Source organism: Amblyomma americanum, chromosome 7, assembly GCF_052857255.1.
Source record: "Amblyomma americanum isolate KBUSLIRL-KWMA chromosome 7, ASM5285725v1, whole genome shotgun sequence".
In the NCBI taxonomy this organism is placed as follows: Eukaryota; Metazoa; Arthropoda; class Arachnida; order Ixodida; family Ixodidae; genus Amblyomma; species Amblyomma americanum.
In genome coordinates, this window is record NC_135503.1 from 71,580,902 (window position 1) to 71,599,241 (window position 18,340).

At 47.1% G+C, this 18,340-nt stretch overlaps 1 protein-coding gene across 1 annotated transcript in view; it reads right to left on the minus strand.

Annotated features, from left to right (window-relative positions):
• The window catches only part of LOC144097796 (uncharacterized), a 28,724-nt gene extending 13,138 nt beyond the window's left edge, over positions 1-15,586 (minus strand). Inside the window, exons 1-4 of the mRNA XM_077630426.1 lie at positions 15,582-15,586; positions 14,183-14,312; positions 2,582-2,698; positions 934-1,235 (exon numbers count right to left, since the gene is read on the minus strand). Of these exons, the coding sequence (XP_077486552.1) occupies positions 934-1,235; positions 2,582-2,698; positions 14,183-14,312; positions 15,582-15,586 (554 nt within the window). The remainder of the gene's footprint in view (positions 1-933; positions 1,236-2,581; positions 2,699-14,182; positions 14,313-15,581) is intronic.
• Between the last annotated feature and the right edge of the window lie 2,754 nt (positions 15,587-18,340).

The following is an 18,340-nucleotide window of genomic DNA, read 5'->3' on the forward strand; positions in this document are numbered from 1 at the left end:
AGGTTTCGAAAACATGAGCTAAGAATTTTTTGGGGTCAATCTATGTAGAGGCGGCGAAACCATGCATTTGTAGATATCAGAAATCCCTGGAAGTATACAAAATGTGTCAATTTGAAAGTTGTGATCCGTGATGCATTGCAACAAAAACGTTAGAGCAACTTTTGTTCTGCTAGTCTTGCTGAGAGACGCTTTTCGCCTTTCTGAGCTCAAAGCGTTGGAAATCAGGAGCTTCCACGCTTGCAGACCGTGACTATTTCATGTCTAGCAGCGCACCCTTATATCGTACTTACACCTATAGGCCTAAGTTTACGAAGTCTGGCTCACAGTTGCGGCCGCGAAATGTGGCAGAGAAAACCAGTATTCCCGTAGCTCTCGCGCCACCCGCGGGTGATCACAACGGTAAGATTTTCTTGCAGTTCTAAACGCACTCCTGTCAAACAGGCGCCGTGGTAGCCTGTCTTTTCTAGACATCGCGCGAGTAAAGGAACGCATTTGGGTCCTCAATAATTTCCTGATCGAGCACTCTCCTCTTCACTTCAGCACTTAGAATTGTGAAGAAATCAAGTTTAATAATGAAGTCGAAGAGCTTGGAATAACACACGCGCTTGCTTTCCCTAAGTGACCACCAGCAGTACCCTTTCCTTATCACTGCTGCAGCCTGTACTAGCTATTTTGATCAATGCAGCGCCTGTTTCCACAGCGGGCACCGCCAGACAATGGCGAGGCAATGCAGCCTAAAGAATTTTACGTGATATGCATAACTTGTGCTCCCGACGGTACATTACGCTCTAAAGAGAAAGGTGTAAAAAGGAAGTAAGCTATCACTTGCGCACTCCCTAAGGGGAGTGCGCTTTAGAGGACATATTACTCTCATTGTACTCCCAAATAGGCGTATTCTTGCTTAGAGTGCAGCAATGGGCTCTTATCACTTACGCGTCGGCTTCGGACGCTCGGGCCTCCTGGCTCATACTGGGCGCCCTGCCAGCGCGAAGCTCGTCCGAGGACCACGAGAACTGGCCCTCCTCCGCTCCAGTGACGACGCTTTGGTATGCGCGCTTGACCGACCCGCCGCTACGGCGAGCTCCATCTTCGGGGGCGTCCCACGAGAAGTCGAAGAACATGTCGGCGCCTCCAGGGTAGCCTCCGCCCATGGCCCCGGAGAGAAGCTCTTGCTCCGCCGGCGCCAGCACTACCGGAATCAGGGGCTGCTGGGAACCACTGTCGCTGCCCTGAGACTGGCCGGCGAAATGAAAAAAAATTGTATACTCTCTAACTTTGCCTGGTGAAATTAAGTACCTGATTGGTAAAGAGTCCCAAAGCAAAATGGTTTGCTTTTGAGTTGTGTAGTGGGGCTTTAACAGAATGGTGAAGCCCCGAAACTCAAAATCTCTGGAAAATGAGGAGGTGTTTCACTGTTACCCCTGAAGACATTGGTAGCTTCATAGAAGCGATAAGCGCCCAACCGTATATTCCTGAAAAGCTGGCCCTGCGGCCTGGAAACTTATGACCAACTCTGTGTGTATAGGCTCAAACGGCGAGCGTGTCCCACATTTCTGGCGCATGCGTCGAGGCTCTTCGCTGAAGAAGGAATGTATTGCTCCTTCAGCTTAACGAGCCAGCCTATACAAGTGATGGCAAGATTGTCACAACAGTAATAGTATTCACAGCCAATGCTCCTGTTATACTGGAATGTCATTGAAAGAGAGTGAACTTATCCTGTAATATTCTGACTGAATTTTTTCACATGATTGCTTGCAGCCATACGTTCGAGTGACTCACGTGGTCGAACGAGCTCAATAAACTCCCTAGCATTAGACAGCACTACTGACGATGTTTGGTGAACATGGAAATTCGTTCGAACGTTAGCCGTTACGGCGAGACCGCGACCGAGATCTCGTGGTCGTCGTCCGCATGCAATGGTGTCATCCCACAGTTAAGTCACATGGCTCATATTCAGCCACGCGAACCGTTCATAAATCGGCCATTTAACGTCAGCCCTCATTTATTTCCACCTTTGGGTGCAAAATTCTACATGCCGAAGGGTCATATTGTTATGTTTGCAATTTGGATTACATCCTGCGGTACATTAATGGTACGGGAGAGACTTGTTTTTTTTCTTATCTACACTATGTCCCTATGTCAGTACTACAATTACTTAATCTGGAAAACTAACATCGTGCACACTATGCTGTCACATTTATTCTTACTAATAATGGTGGATTTTTACAGCGCAAGGGCAGCTGTAGCCGAAGAGCACCAAGAAAATGGTTAATGACCCACACATGGCATTAACATGTGTAATGAGCCAAAATTTCCTATTCCGCTTCTTCCTTACATATACAGGTGATGATGAAATTCGTGTCACAAACCGTGAACGCCCGTTGACCTTCTTTCTTCGTTCTTCTGCCTGTAGGACGCAGCAAGCAGCACTTCCTACGCTATCCTCTACCTTCCAAATCAGTGAGAGGCATCGCGTAAGGCTCAGTTAAGCTTAGATAACGCAACCGAAGACGGTCACGCATCTGCCTTAATTCCCAATAAAAGTAGCGTTCGCGGCTTCAGTCGACATCCGACAGCGTACCTGCGACACAATGTGCAGCGGTTGGTACCACCCGTGCGAAGAGTCCTGCACCGGCACGGCCTGAACTCCCTCCACAAGTACAGGACCCGGCATGGGAAGACGCCAGGCATCCGCTGGCTACAAACAGGGTGGTTATGTAGTGTCAAGCCAACATGACACCTCGTACGCGTGTTGGGCAGTCAGCGGCAAAACGTTAACGCCCTTAACCGTCTTCCTAAACCATTTGCCTGATTTGACTGATTAACTTTTTGTATCAGATTATACGCTCAGATAATTAGCGTAGATAGATAATGTCTTATGACATAACAGATTAAAGCAAACGCAAGGGTAAGAAATCTGAGTACCGTTTATAAGGGCGCGACATGTAAACGTAGGTGTTTTAGCAATTTTTTGCTTTATGTTTTTGCTTTTCTTCATGGTTCGATTCATATTTGAGAAATTCATCTATTTCTTTCGCATTGCCTACTAAGAGTCGCCAGCATGATGAAGTAGTTTTATGACATTGTTTCCGTGTGTTTAGGTCTTTAGGTTTTCCATAAAACAGGAACAAGTTGACTGAAGAACAGGAAGCTGGCCGAGCTTTGTTACGTCTCTGGCTCTTGTTCAGGTTTTTTCACGCTGCTAAAATATATAAACTGGTTGGCTTGTTTTCCTACTGCACACTGTTAAAGGAGAACAGACACGAAATTTCGGTTACATGTTGGCTTTTTTTTTCTCCTTTAATAATGCGGAACCCCCTAAACGGCACACATTGTCCGACTAAAATCCGCGCATTCGGAGACAAATCCGAAAATCCGAAGGAAAGACAGAGCAGACCCGGAAGTGGACATCCGAATCCGGATGTCCGGCGGGCTTCCTCTTTTCGTAGCGGCTATGAAATGCGGACAGAATAGGGAATTTACTTTCCCAGAGGGTAATAAGGCGGTACATTTCGTGTCTAGTTGCTGGAGGGGCGAAGAGGATTAGAGACAGCTGCCCAAAAAGGAATTTTAATATAAGCTTGAATTTGCTCGCGACCTTTAGTCTTTCTCGCGCTTGACAGCACCCAAGCTTGTTTCTGGAAAACCTCTCCATATCGCTGACTGTCAGCGCAGCACGTGGCGTAGCGCCTGCATTGTATTCGTTTCCACTGTTGCTTGGACGCAGAGTTTCCAAATATTACCTAGAGGAAAAGCTGGCGCCACCATTTATGCGAGTTTTTTAAGCACTTCATCCACCGCGGGAATGCCGGGAAGTCGAGGTTTCGGTTTTGACTTGGCTAGTGTTAGGCCTAAAACGGGGATTGTACCTAGAAATTGGTAGTTGCGCCGCGAGGCTCAACTCTGTGCGCAGATTGAAGGAATATAGACATCAAATTTTTTCTTGCGTGTTTTCTTTTCTTAAACGACGTGCTAGACATTAGTATACACGGAGAACCCTGTGTAATTTGCCTATGACCACTAAATGTTTTATATTTGAATCTCTTCTTGAAGCTGTTTGGGTGGCGCTTTCATCTACCAAACGATGTCTGTAACGTGTAGCGTTTACGTCACGTGAGGCACAAAAAAAGAACAGCGATGTAACTGTTGATACGTCGTTTGTTGTAATTATAGCTGTTGTAGCAGGCTGGTTTAAGGGCTGTAGTGATTTAAAACTGTGTTTCAGCATTTATATTGCAGTTTTTTCGCGCGTCACGTGACTTAAACATCAACTACACATCACAGCCATCGTTCGGTTGATAAAATCGAAACAGCATGAAAGAATAAATTCAGTTATATATCATTTCGTGGTCGCAGGCGAAAATCACATGGTAATTCATGTATTTTACTGTCTAAACTGTGACTTGAGAGAAGAAAACACGCCGTAAAGTTGTGTCTAAAGTATATTAAGTTATTTCAATGCCGCGTCTTTCACTTTTTCAATACATTTAACGCAAGTGAAATTCCGGTGTTAGGATGGTGTGGAAACATTCACAGCATTTCTTCGAGGTTTGACTCCAGAAGAGTCGTATTTTTACGGCTTAATCCACGTTTTGTGCCCCACAATAACCAAGCCAAGTAAGAAACCTCGTCTTCCCGGCATTCCTGCGTCTCGTCATGGTGGATGGAGTGTATCGCCGCCACCTCTAGTTCTACTAAGAAACTCTATGCTTGGACACAGACACCACAATCTCTTCGTACGCGCTCAGTGCGTGCATTCATTCCACCGGATGTACTGTACCTTCTCGGCGCTGTAGCTGGCGAGGAGGCCGCGGTGAGAATTCGGGTGGGAGCTGTACTGCCCCAGCATCGATCTTTGCTGGCATTCATTATTGAAGCCATCCTGCACTATTTTATTCCATTTATGCCAAAGGGCGAATTGACACAATAAAAAGAAATGCCAGCCGCGGACAACGCGAACGATTGATTTGGTTCCATCATGTTCGTTTATGTTGGATCTTGTATTGCTTTAAGCTGAAGAAAAAAAAATGGCTGCGAGTTGATGCCGGGTAAATTTAAGTTTTAGACACTTTATACACGCTGTGATATAACACTGCCTATTTATTTTTATTCCTGGTTGCAAAAGGAAAGCTTGGCGTAAAAGAAAAATTGGCAACGGTGGAATCACCAAATATTCAAAACTAGGCAAAGCCAAAGGAGAACCACGCTGAAATAAACAGCGAATATAACAGCGCTCCGATATTGCTGTGTGTGCGCGCGCTAACTTTTCTTCTTTTTTTTACGTCTTCAGCCGCCATTCACCGATGGTGTGGCTTTCATGGTCAACAAATGACTGTCCCGTGCATCTGAAAATGACAACTGTTTACGGCGGAGAACATTCTACAAAAATAAATATTAGAAATTTGCACTTAGACATGGTTGTACTCTGAAGTAACGCCGTAGAACATATCTTGCGAGCCGGTGGTTACTGAATGGAAGCAAATGTGTCTAAATGCGCCCTAGCGCGGTACGCGCATCTCGGATGATGACCCATGAGTTTACGCTAGAAGACACGTAATAAAGACGCTTGAAGAAAACAAACTTAGACCTAGAAAATATCTGACTCCGTCGCGTCGTCTGATGCCCGTATACACCTAGCCTCTTTTACATAACTAATCTGGATTGAGCGAAAATGTACAGAGGTCAGCAAACTTGTCAAGAGCGCTCTAGGGGTGCTCTGCAGAGGAAAGGAAGTGATTTTCGAGAGCAAGGACTGAATTTGAGAGTTGGCAATTGCGCTGGAGTGTAGCCGCATAGACAAGCAACCCGTGCTGAAACAAGCACCTCGTCCATGCATATGAAAGCAGCTGCACTAAAATCTCGCTTCAATCGCTTTCTGGCCCACCAATCGAGCGCTTTTTGTTGTGTGTCGTGTTTGCCACTTCGGCAGCAGCCCTCTCGTGCAATATATGTTTTTTTTTTCATTTCGCCTGCTGCCAGTTATTTTTGTTGTCATTGAAAACAGTGGCCAGCTGAGGTTTAGTTGGAAAGAGCAAGGAAAAAATTGTGTGAATAACCTGAGTATGCATGATGTCTAAAGATGGGTTGTAGTGAACTAAAACTACGAAGCAGCGATTATGCTGACACTCCCTACTTGGCCCCTTCCCTTACGGCGCGGTCCACGTGTCCGCCAGGATGTGAGACAGATATTGCGCCATTTCCTTTACCCAAAAACCAGTTTTCATTTTCATTTCATGCTGCAGTTTTCGCACGCCTCATGTCACCTATACTATTATTTTATGTCACAGTGATCGTTCGGATATCGAAATCGAAATAGCATTAGAGTAGGAATTCAATCAAATTATTTAGTTGTTTCGAGTGAACACCATATGGTGATAAATGTATGTCAATATATAACAAATATATATCAATGTATATGAATATTACGACTCTCTACTGCCCGGCTGCTCAGCAGTCAGTTTCATATCCCCCTTCTCTCTCTCTCTATCCATCAACACCTGGGTCGACTGGCTTGGCGCTGAAGGGGAAGAAAAACATCGACATCTGTGCGGTCTACATGCTCGACCTGTAAATTATAGCCGAATAAAAGTGTAAGACTACTAATACCATCAATTTCTTGTGCATCATCACAAAGAAGCAAGCACGCAACCAAAAAGTTGGTGTCTATACTTCTTTAACACGGTTACTTCTATAGAAAAAGGTCACTGTTCTGCAAATCTGCACACCTCATTTCTTCAGGTTACCGCGTAACCTAGAAAAGCTCAGCCCATTGGCGATTTTCAAGAGCTATGGGCGGTGCCGCAGTCGAGACATGTAGATGGCAGCCGTAAAGAAAACTCCATCAGTGATCAGTCTCGGCTCATTAGCTAGTTTCCTTAACTGCATGATTGAGTCGCGTTAGTTCATTGAAGATGAGGGCCTAGTTATTGCTGCGGACGTTGTACTAGTGCGTGTAAAATAAAGTGCGAGAAAGTCTGCGGTATACAGCTGCATTGTTACAGGTAAGCAAGGCTTTGCGAAATCATTGAATGACGCTGAAAAGTTAAAATTATTCGCGATGGTTTCGATTTCGGCCATCATCTGATTAGATTTCAATTCAGCAAGCTGAAAATCAGTACATTTTACGTATGGCCATCACTTCGGTGAAGCAAACCAAATCCTTGTATGTACAATCACGAGCGGACTTGTTTGCAGCGCTGCAGCGGTGTGCTGCGGAATAAATCACAGCTCGCAAGTGCTGTGTTAAGGGCAATGGCCAATGAGCATAGAGGAACTTCTAGGCATAATCGCTTTAGTACGAGCACTGATCCTGAAGCCCAGTACTTACTGTAAAACGTATACGCGGGCTCCTATTCATGCTTTCCCTTGCCGGTATTCCAATTCCCAGGCGTGAAACGGATGGAATGTAATTTACCGTTAGAGTCTATCGTGTAAACCTTACCCTTGCTGGCGAGTTACCTCGACCTGGCTCACATGCCGCCGTGGGGGCTCAGTGGTTATGGCGCTCGGCTGCTGACCCAAAAGACACGGATTCGATTCTGGAAGCGGCGGTCGAATTTCGATGGAGGCGAAATAATAGAAGCCTGTGTACTGTGCGTTGTAAGCGCACAATAAAGAACCCCAAGTGGTCGAAATTTCAGGAGCCCTTCATTACGGCGTCCCTCATAGCCTGAGTCGCTTTGGGACGTTAAACTCCCATAAACCATAAACCAATCGACCTGGGTCACCGCTTTATTATTTTGTTTTTTGCCCGCCGTGTTCATACTTTCTCATCTATGTTTGTCTCTCGCCGCTAGGGTGTCTTGGGTCTGATGTTTCAGTTTGCTGACCATGAAGCACGAGTGCTTAAAATGAACAAGCACCAATGCGAAAATATAAAACGAAGGGAGGAAAAAATAAAATCCCGGCTTAACTGCAGCTTGGGTTACGACGGGGTACAATTTTGATAGCATTACGAATGCTGCATCGCAGCAGTAATTACAACCATCAGCCATAATTATCACCCTAGTAGTGCAACTAAATCTACAGCTTGGGTTACGACGAGGTACAATTTTGCGAGTATTACGGATGCTGTATCGCGGCAGCAATTACAACGACCAGCCATAATTATCACCCTAGTCGTGCAATTAAAGCTACAGCTTGGGTTACGACGAGATACAATTTTGCGAATATTACAGTTGCTGTATCCAGGCAGCAATTACCATCACCAGCCACAATTATCTCCCTAGCCATACAATTAAGATCAAAGAAACCTATAAATGTACCGAGTTCTTTCCTAGAACGAAGAAAACTATAACAATCTCACGAACACACGACCATAGATGCTGTGCCTAGCTTGCGAATCTGCAGATTCTGCATCCAAAGCTGCCTTCTCTTTGGATTGCTAACAGTGGTAAACGATGGAATGATATCTCCGGGCTTTTCCATCTAGTTGACGTTTAAAAAGGTGCGCAGCAGTGCTGCTGAGTTTTCTTTTTGCCGCGACCTTCCTGGGACGATATCCGCAATTGCTTGTACGCAGCATCAGCAACACGCAGCAAAAATCTGTCGGTCTAGTTCTACGTATACGGGATCGCGGCGCGGTCGCAGTGTGACGTCGATGCTGTCAATGTCACCGGTATTTTGTAGAAAAGCTGTGACAACAGCATCTAAATGCGCCGACAAATCACTCGCAAAGCAGCAAACAAATGTTTCCGCACGTTGCCCATCTTTCATAGACTATACAGTTCCCGGCGCCACCACAGCATGGCGTCGATTTCGTGAAATTAGCGAATACATTGCACAAATTTCTGTGCAATGATTACAGTGAAACTTTTTTGTAGAAGGTATGTTTATGCAAATATATATCATGTGTTCTGTTTACAAAAAAAAACGAACATATACAAGCACCTAGCGTTCAATCCAGTTACACGTTTGCCAAAGAAGAGTATCGGGTTCCAAAATTTCTTGGGTGAGCCCCATAGAGAGAGAATTAACGGTTGCAGACGCATTACTAAAATCCGCTGTGGTGGCTCAGTGGTAATGGCGTTCGGCTGCTGACCCGAAACACGCGGTTCCGATTACGGCCACGGCGGTTTAATTTTGATGGAGGCGAATTTCTAAATGCCCGTGTGCTGTGTGATGTCGGTGCACGTTAAAGAACCCCAGGTGGTCGAAATTTCTGGAGCCCTTCACTACGACGTCCCCATAGTATGAGTCGTTTTGGGACGTTAAACCCAAAAAGCATAAAAAGCCTCCACAACGACCTTTGTCTCCTAACGCATGTAGTTACGGGTGTTCCTGAAATTTCGATTTTTGCAACAAGTACCTCACAGATCTCCGTCGAAACCTGCGCACTCGAAATGATATTGGTCAATGCGCCACCGACGATTACGCTGCAAAGCCGTACAGAACATCAGAATGAGCATGCAGCTAACAGCAGGGAGACTTTGCATTTTCGCCTAGAAGATGGTGGCAACACGCAGGTCTCGCACATGGTTTCGTAATTACACGTGCTTCCTCTCCTCTATTCCATACTCCGTCTCCCCTCTTCTCCATGCTCCTTTTTGCTCCATCGCGTTATGGTTACTTTGTTGTTGTCGACGTTAAATAATAAAGTTGAAGCACCCACGTAACGGCTACAACAGACCTTATGCAGGCGATATAGCCGTTTCTAAATTTTGCAGAGCGGCGAGAGAAAATGAACTTGGCCGTACTAGGCTTCAGCTACTGAGGTAGAAGTCAAACGCTTCTGTAATGATTACTCCGTTAAGAGTGTAACTGCACAGTACACAACACGAAGAAAATCTAAAATGTCAAGAACTCACCGGACGGTTGCCAGTGCGTAACGCGAGATTCAGCAGCAGCTGCTAAGGCATTTTCATTTCAGGATATGCAGAAGGCAAAAATTTGAGAACGGCATGCATTTATGCATTGTTATAGAGCACCCTGCATAGTTCTCCACACATACTAGTTCTTCGAACAGCGCCCCTCTTTAATACGACGTTCCAGGCGCGCAGCGCTACCGCCGTTGAGCCCCTCTTCGGGTGGCGCGTTTAGTAGCGGCCACCGCAGATGGACCGCCGACTATTAGGTAGTACCTATGCTACTACTAGTTTTGCTACGAGGGTAGAATGGGGCAAAACGCGACAGTTTGTTACTCAATACCGTCGAACTTTTAAACGCGTAACTATGTTAACTCAATATGTAGGTTGTAGCCCATTCCCTCTAGTACTCAGTTTACGGTTGGCATGATTAGCCTCGGCTAAGCAGATATGCAATAACGGCGAAGTGAGCATAGGTTTACGAGAAAGAAGTTAAAGGGGCGCCTAACTGTAGGCCGCATTTTTTCAAAACTGTGCACCTCAATCTACCTGGCAACATAGATTAACGAAATTATTAGAAATTATTAGCATCAAATTTTGTCGCAAAGCAGCCTACGCTGCTTAAAGGGGTGGAGACACCAAATTTGTGGTTTGTGCGTTCTTTGTTTACGACGTTGCCTCGAGTCCGAATGATGTGTCCTTCAAGACTCAAGTATGGGGAACCTGCGCTGCCAAGGTGGCACTGCAATTGTTCCATTCGGTGACTCAAAACTGCTTTTGTCAGCCGCTTCGGACGCTGCAAACGCGAGAACACATTCTGCACGATTAGATACCCGCGTTTGGCTGACAGCATTCATTGCCTAGCTTCTTTCGGCGTAGCCCATACAGCTGACGCAGGCCACGTGCGCCTTCAACAGAGCGCGGAGGCTCACGCCAACGAGCTCCTGAAGGTGGCGTGGAAAAGTACTAAGAGTACTACCCAAAACTGCTTGCTCTTCTCGCTAGGCAGTGTGTTATGACGCTGCAATCGGCACCGCAAACTTCACCGCAAGTTCCGCATACGCATCATCATCATCATCATACTGACTGCGCCCACTGCAGGACAGAGGCCTCTCCGATGTCTCCCCAATTAACCCCGTCCTTTGCCAGCTACGGCCATCCTATCCCCGCAAACTACTTTATCTCATCCGCCCACCTAACTTTCTGCCGCCCCCTGCTATGCTTGAAGTAAATAATTTCTTATTAATACAGTATTTACGCTGAGTGATTTCAGTTTCTGAACCCAGGAAAGCCATGCGACTTGGGCCAATCCTAGTCCTCAGACAGTCCACCAACGCATTGCACTTTAAAGGCGTCATAACCCCACACACACACGCATGCAATTCCCAACTAGCTCAAAAAAACGCAGTTTCTGCGCGGTCTTTGCTTCTGTCAGCTCTACGCCGACGGCGCGCCGATGTTCGGAAAAAGGCTCTGTCAGTGGCCAGTAGCCGAAAGCGGAGTAGTCACGCGGAAGTCCGCCGATGTCCTTGTTGCATTACAACAACACGATGCTTCGTTGTCCACGCTCACCAATAGCCGTCGTCGTCTTGACCTCAGTCCGCCCACAGCCGCACCGCGAAACTAATCCGATCCCCGCGTCTGTTTATTTCGATACCGGCTGCTCGGTTTTTTCTGCTGTTTCTTTGGGAAACGGCCCGTGTATGCGCTAAATGAATGCTTCAATATAATGCTTCAAGATTCAACATTTATTCCCCCAGACGTCTGTACCCCATCACTACTTTTTTTATACGTAGCTGCATGGGTACAAATACCAAGTGCGCGTTCGTTCGACACGAAACGCACGATGCGCTCGACTTATGTTAAATTATATTTGTGTGCTGTTTAAACCTTAACATTGTTAGCGCTGATAAATGCGAGCGCCAGCCCTGCGAAACGCTTCATAGCGAGGATTTTGACACCGCTTAAAAGGTTGGCGTTTCTCGCTCATGAATTTTATCGCTTACTCCGGTGTGAACAAGGCTTTATTTTAAGTCGCCTCAGGCTGGAGTCTGTCGGCGCCAGTTTGTATTAATAAAAACGGCCTAATTTCTTGTCCTCAATCGACACCGACGACTGCTGCCGGGAGCCTACAGCATTGCTCGGCAGACAGAGTCACATCGCTAGCATTGGCGCTTGCGCCTCTTATATGTTTGTCCTCAGATTTAAGCAATCGCCGGTGACCGGTGCCTGTTCTCAGAAATATACTCAGTGACAATCTGGTTTCACTAAAATTTGTGAAAAATCTCTCCTCAATCCCCGACATTGCATGCACGAACACTGCGGACTCGCTTTAGGCTTAATCGCCGCACAAAGGGCCTGGCGTCGACTAAATTGAAGTACCTGGCCGGAGTTTACCGCTAGTAACTGTACAGGTGTGAACATAAAATGCAGTCGCTCGCTTAGATTATCGGCTGTATGTATAAGGTAGACACCAGCGCAGCTACACGGGTCATCTGATCGGCGAAAAGGTTTCGCTCGGCCGCCGATGCTGACGCGTCAGCTGCGGCATCTGCCTATCAGCCCGCTGACCGCGAACTTCACACGTCGCCATTCAAAGTGTGTCACACTGTTATCCTGTGACGACACTAAAGTATCCATTGCTCTCTTTGCAGGTTCATATTTCAATAATTATCGCATTAACGTTTGGGCTGTATTAAGATTTTAATTAAAGAGCATTATAAGGAGTCTTCGGAGCCGAATTTAACTATATTGTGAGTTTGTTGCGCCCAATACAGGGCCGTACGTGAGTGGCCTTACATACAGAGGAAGCCCACAAAACAGGATTTTTATAGCTGAAATTTTGGAGCTAAACTCCTTTAAAGAAACCGGTTTTCGCAGTCATCAGAAACCTGAATTCGGTATATCTGCACAACCTCATCTCGTGCATCCTGTCCCTTTTTTTGGTGATTCTAATCACTTCTCGTTTCTCCTCAAATACAACTGCAGCACTCAAGTCTACAACCCTCTCATTTGTCTTTTCCACCGGTCTTTGCCAATGTTCACTCTGAACTTCAAGTGTAGACCGCTTATAACTTATGTTATAAGCTGTACCGTACTAAAACAGGAACGCATGAATGAACTGTGTCCACTGCACGCTTTGCTTATAGTTTCAGCACACCACACTCGGCTCCACCGCGGAGTGCGATATTTGCGATTTCATCGCGCAGTTGGGTGAGGCTAGACGTACGCGTGGTGCCGACAACGTGATAGCCGCCGTTCCTTCAAGAAGTGGCAGCGTAACCAGTTGAGTGATTACGCAAGAGAACATGCTTCAATAAGTGCCTTCGACTGGTGAAAGCAGTCTGCGTGCGAATTGCAAGTCGAAATTGAGCGAGTGTAACGAAAGCAGCGGAGTGCCAGCGATCACGGAAACGATTCATGCTCTCGCATTTACGTCGGATCGACCATTGATCGCCACGTAATTTTCCGTTGTGTTTGTTTTGCGCAGTAAGCGGCAGCGCACCTCACAAGCCTCCGGTGCCGCACAGGGAAGCGCACTTGCTGTTTCGCGCGTTCAACGAGCGGATTTCAAAACGGCACAAAAACCGGTATTTCGCTTCGCTCGACCGCATATTAAGCGGTATGACATTAAATTGAGCCCTACAGGAGGCAGACCCGTGGACGAGAAAAACGCACTATATCCAGTCCCGCACTATAAGTGATTACATTACAAGTGGTCTCCATTTAAACTCCACAATGACCTCTGGTGTTTGCCGCGGTGCCTCTGAAGACCAAGCCGTTCGAAACGAGTGGCTAGCTCACGTGTGCCGTCTCCGACCTGCCCTGTACTGTCAGAAGCCTGTGGTCGAAAAGCTTGATCTGACTATTCAGTCACGATGATAGCATTGTTGTCGTGTCTCTCGGTGCTTTTTAGAGCGAAAGCTCTACTTCACTACCGAAGCTGCAAAAGCTGGGCCATCGCTGAAGCCTTGCCCTTGACCTTAGATAAATAAATATTGCCGCAACTTGAATTCGAACCCGCGGTGGCGCGAACGGGTCAGCTTCGCTGGCCAATGCACGAGAGCACTATGTTATCGCCACAGCCGATCACGCCTCGTGTTAAACTTCAACACACTCTCGCGCTGTACATTGCTCATAGTCGTCTTCATCAACTCCCAGTTTAACCTTGAGAGCTTAACCTGAGTCTAACATCGTCGTCAGACGTGCTGACGACCCAGCAAAGCAACACCATGAGCCCACCGAACAGGCTAAACAATAGCTTTCGCACGCCTACTCGGCTTAACTACGTTAAAAACCTACCTTTTTTTCATTCTTGCGCTAAGTCTAAGGGGCTTGTAAAGGCACCTACGAGACCACTGAGACTCTATAGCACGTACCGTGAAGCTCCTGGCAGACTCAAAGGTGCGCGGCAGACTCGAGACGGGGCTGCTGAGTGTGGACGGGCTGCTGGAAGGCACGGAACCCAGCACGCTCAAGGACACCACGGCTCCAGCGTCCCGGCTGACGCTGCTCGGACAATGCAGAAAAGATCTAGGGTCTTTCAAAGAGGAGACGGTGGTACAAACACCGGTGCATGGATAAGGCGGCCACTTTTTCTTTTAAGCCTGATGATGCGCCAGATTAGTTGGCGACACAAAAATGATTTCTTGACGTTGATTACCGTCTAATGGCCAAGTGTGCGATATTTTGGAAACAACTTAGTGCACATGCACAGAACACAGACAGATAATATGCACGCCATGAGCATTAACTTTCCCCTGAACATTTATTCGAAATGCCATCCATTTTTCATATAATCGGAGCTAACGAAGAAAATTTGGTGGAACGCAAGGTTTATCATAAATAATTCCTAATGTGGGTTTAAACGAAAACTAACATTCTGGTCTGGGAGTTGCGAATAATACATCCCTATGCCTGTGCGGACGTGTTTGTGTGTGTGTGTGGCGGGGGGGGGGGAGGGGGGGGGGGCGTTCTGTCTGCGTATGCGTAAGTGTGGGCGTGTGTTTTTCGCGACGACGTTTAACTTTTGTTTTTTTTCTATTTCTCCAAATTTGTGAGCTTCTACCCGTCATAAATCCGTCCTGATGCCGCCTTCTCAAGTTTACAGTGCGAACAGTACACCCCTTCAAGACAGCAAGTTTGAATTAGTCCCTAAAATCGCACCATGAATCATGACAAATTTGGGGCTTCCTTGGGTGGCAGAGCACCGCAATATAATGTAATTAATTCAAGCATCCTCTCAAAAGGTGGCTGTCATCATACAACAGTTGGTGAAATAGCTTGGATACATATGAACTGCGGTGAGGGAGATGCGGCTGATGAACCATTCAGCACTCTGGCATCGCTAAAAAACAACCGCTCGGTAACGTTTTCTCGAGGTAATGGTCATATGGTTGGTATCTGCAGATTTTGTAACATCACATCGCGATGTTTTGTATAGACATGATATCTCTTCAGGCAAGTTTATAGGCCCTTGAGTACAGATAGATACGAGAAAAATACGCTGTTTATTCGCACATTCTTTTCCTCTCTCTGTATCGAGGAGTTCTGTATGGCGGCATTTAGTTCTCATTATTTCATACATCCTCAGGCAGCATATTTGTAGCCCTGAGTAGTCGGTGCTAGCTGATTCATAAAAAAAGCTGTAAGTTTTTGCAGAAGTAGTAGTAGTTCGGGGTTGCTGACGAAGCGACAACTCGCAAAACAATCTCGCGCCAAAAGACGCACGTTTTAGAAAAGCCCGCGCGCAATGTAACGCCCTCCAGCGTACGTCACTCCATTGCGCAAATGCCACGTGACCTTCACTGCCCCGCCGGCACTGCAATGCTCGCTGCTCCAGCCCACACAGGAAACTGAAGGTCACGTGACAAATACGACACAAAGTTAAGTGAGCTGGGGGCGTTGCGCTTATCTTTTGGTGCGAGATAACCCAAATTTATGGAGCCACATCGCCGATAGTAATCTCAAACTTATATGGCTATTACTAACGGCCGGATAAAATCTCTAATAGCAACCAGGCGCCAAACTGTAATAACTGGAAAGTTACATATGAGAAATTAATTGATCATCATGTTAGTTAACATTGCTGACCTGTTTTCTCATATCCGCCGACATTGGTATTATCGTTAAGCAAGAAGCCCCCATAAATACCTGAAAAGTTATATTTTTTTAAAATAAGTAGCGGGCTTATTTCAAACGCTTGGGTCACACTCTTCTGAGTAACCACTAGTAAGCCCCTTTCCCCAAGTACCTCGAAGGCGTCCGCCCCGCACCGGGCCCAATTGTGCTGGCTGCGCCGGACACCATTGGCTGGCTCCCCGCCGGGCCGGCCAGCATTTGCTGTTTGCTGGAGGCCTGCGGATTGCACGACGCACAACATTTGATAAGAGTCAGTGGCGCTGCACATAACCATGCCAGAAAGTCGGCTTGGCGAAAAAAGGGTCCATGTAAAGAAAAGATCCTGATCGACATGCTCACACGACACTGCCCCCCTGCACCTGAAGAATGTCTTCACATTATTAACGCGATAGCATTAGAGCGGTCGTCACACCAAAAACTGCCGAATATCAGGAAATTCCCTAATTGATCGAGACATTGATGTCGCGGTATGTGTCATGTGACCTCCGGTGAACTATCACAGCGCGCCGCCAATTTTGAAAATCCATTACCACCGGATAAGCGGAGAGGCTGCGACACTAACGACATTGCTACCGGATAGAGCAAGCATAGTAGGGCGTTCATGTCAGACAGTAGCCTGACTGCACAATAAATAAATAGATTGATTGATTCATAAATGATTAATAAACATTTTATTACCGCGAGTGGGATCCAACCCACGGCGGCGTGAACAGGACAGCTTCGCTGGCCGCTGCAGTAGATCACTATGCCGTCGTCGCAGTTTTTTCTTTATTGCATGCAAGTACAGCAACATCGCCCCAGCCGAATAACCCGGGTGTTTAACTTCCAGTCTCTTGCGCTGTGTTTTCCATGTGGTCATCATCAACTTTCATCCGTGAGCAATGGATCCGGAACACAGCGCTATCACGTTGCCCTCTTAAGGTAACCAACCGGCCCCATTATTTTTATCATTCCATAAAAAACCGCTCAGTGAAAAGGCCTCTACCATTAACCTTCGACTAGCCGTTCGCAACTACGCTTGCCCTCTCTTGAAATCTATTTCGTTACCAAGGGTGCATCGGTTATCCATTCTAAACATTGCACATCCTGTCCATCAAGGAAGCATAAGAACAATGCTACGGCGAGGAAAGAAGCCCTTCCTTCTATCTGGTCAGTACATTTAGGTGTCCTACTGAAACCAAGTTGCTCCGACACCCTAATTATTCCGCCTGGGCATCGCGAGAGCACACTAACCGCCGGGAGGTCGGGTTCCTCATAGCTTGGACAGCAGGACGATATGCTGCAGACGACTTCGTACATCGAAGGCGAGGACCGCTGCGGCTCGGTAAGATCGACGAAGGACACCGCGCTGCGCACATTCACGGCCTCAGTCGAGGCCTGCAGCAGTGGAGACGAGACGGCGGAGGGAGCGCTGCCAGCTGGCGACATCGGCTGGCTCCCGCCGCCGACAGCCGGGGTCACCGAGGGGCTCCTCTGGAGAGGCTGCCTGCAGTAACACCAGATTCTCCCTTCGATACGGATGATATTGCAACAAGATATTTACTTGGGTCATTGATGAAGGTCAAAGAAAAAACTCGTACAATGGTTACCAGTACTCAAAGCTATGCATATAGTGACAGTTTGTGGTAGCGAATAATACTATTGTTTAGGATCATTATTTGTTTTCTCTAGTAGCGTGCCCGTGAAGTCATTATGCTGTCACCTGAGACGTCACTGTTTTCCGACCACTCAGCGTGGCGCGTCGCAGTGACCTCACGATTTCCGTGCCTTTTTTTTTTTTTATTCGAGAAGTGTGCCATGAGGCATAAGTTGAAAAAGGAAAGGGGGGAAGGAATGCACGGGATTGAAAGTTAAAAGAAGGAGTGAAGAACCGTTGCGCTGAGGTAGTCGCAGAGGTTGTTAATGAAACGGTTGTCCATTGTCCACTTCACGAAGTCACTTTCGCGGTTCCACCGCAGGCCAACCTCCCTGAGGAGCCGTTTTCTGATAGCAGCCGTCGCTGGGCACGTCCACAACAAGTGCCGCACATCACATATGTCCGGTGCAGCGCCACAGTGAGGGCACCTGTCAGGTAGTGGCAGATCTTTGGCACGCCACCGTTGACGGACAGATGGTGTCAGAGCCGCCCCTGCCCGAATCCGGCGCACGGATACCTCCTCCTGCCGAGTAAGACTACGGGGGAGAGGGTGCGAACACGGAGGAATTAGAGCGCGTGTTCGCTGGCGCAGAACTTCGGAATCGGAAACGTGGGACAGGAACGGATCTGGGGGAAGAGGGGAAGGTGGCGGATCGTCTAATGTATGAAGATGAGTCATAGCATCCGCTTGAATGTTACGTGGATCCTGGGCATGGCCGCGAATCCAGTGTATGCGCACAGGACATGGATACTTTGCGCA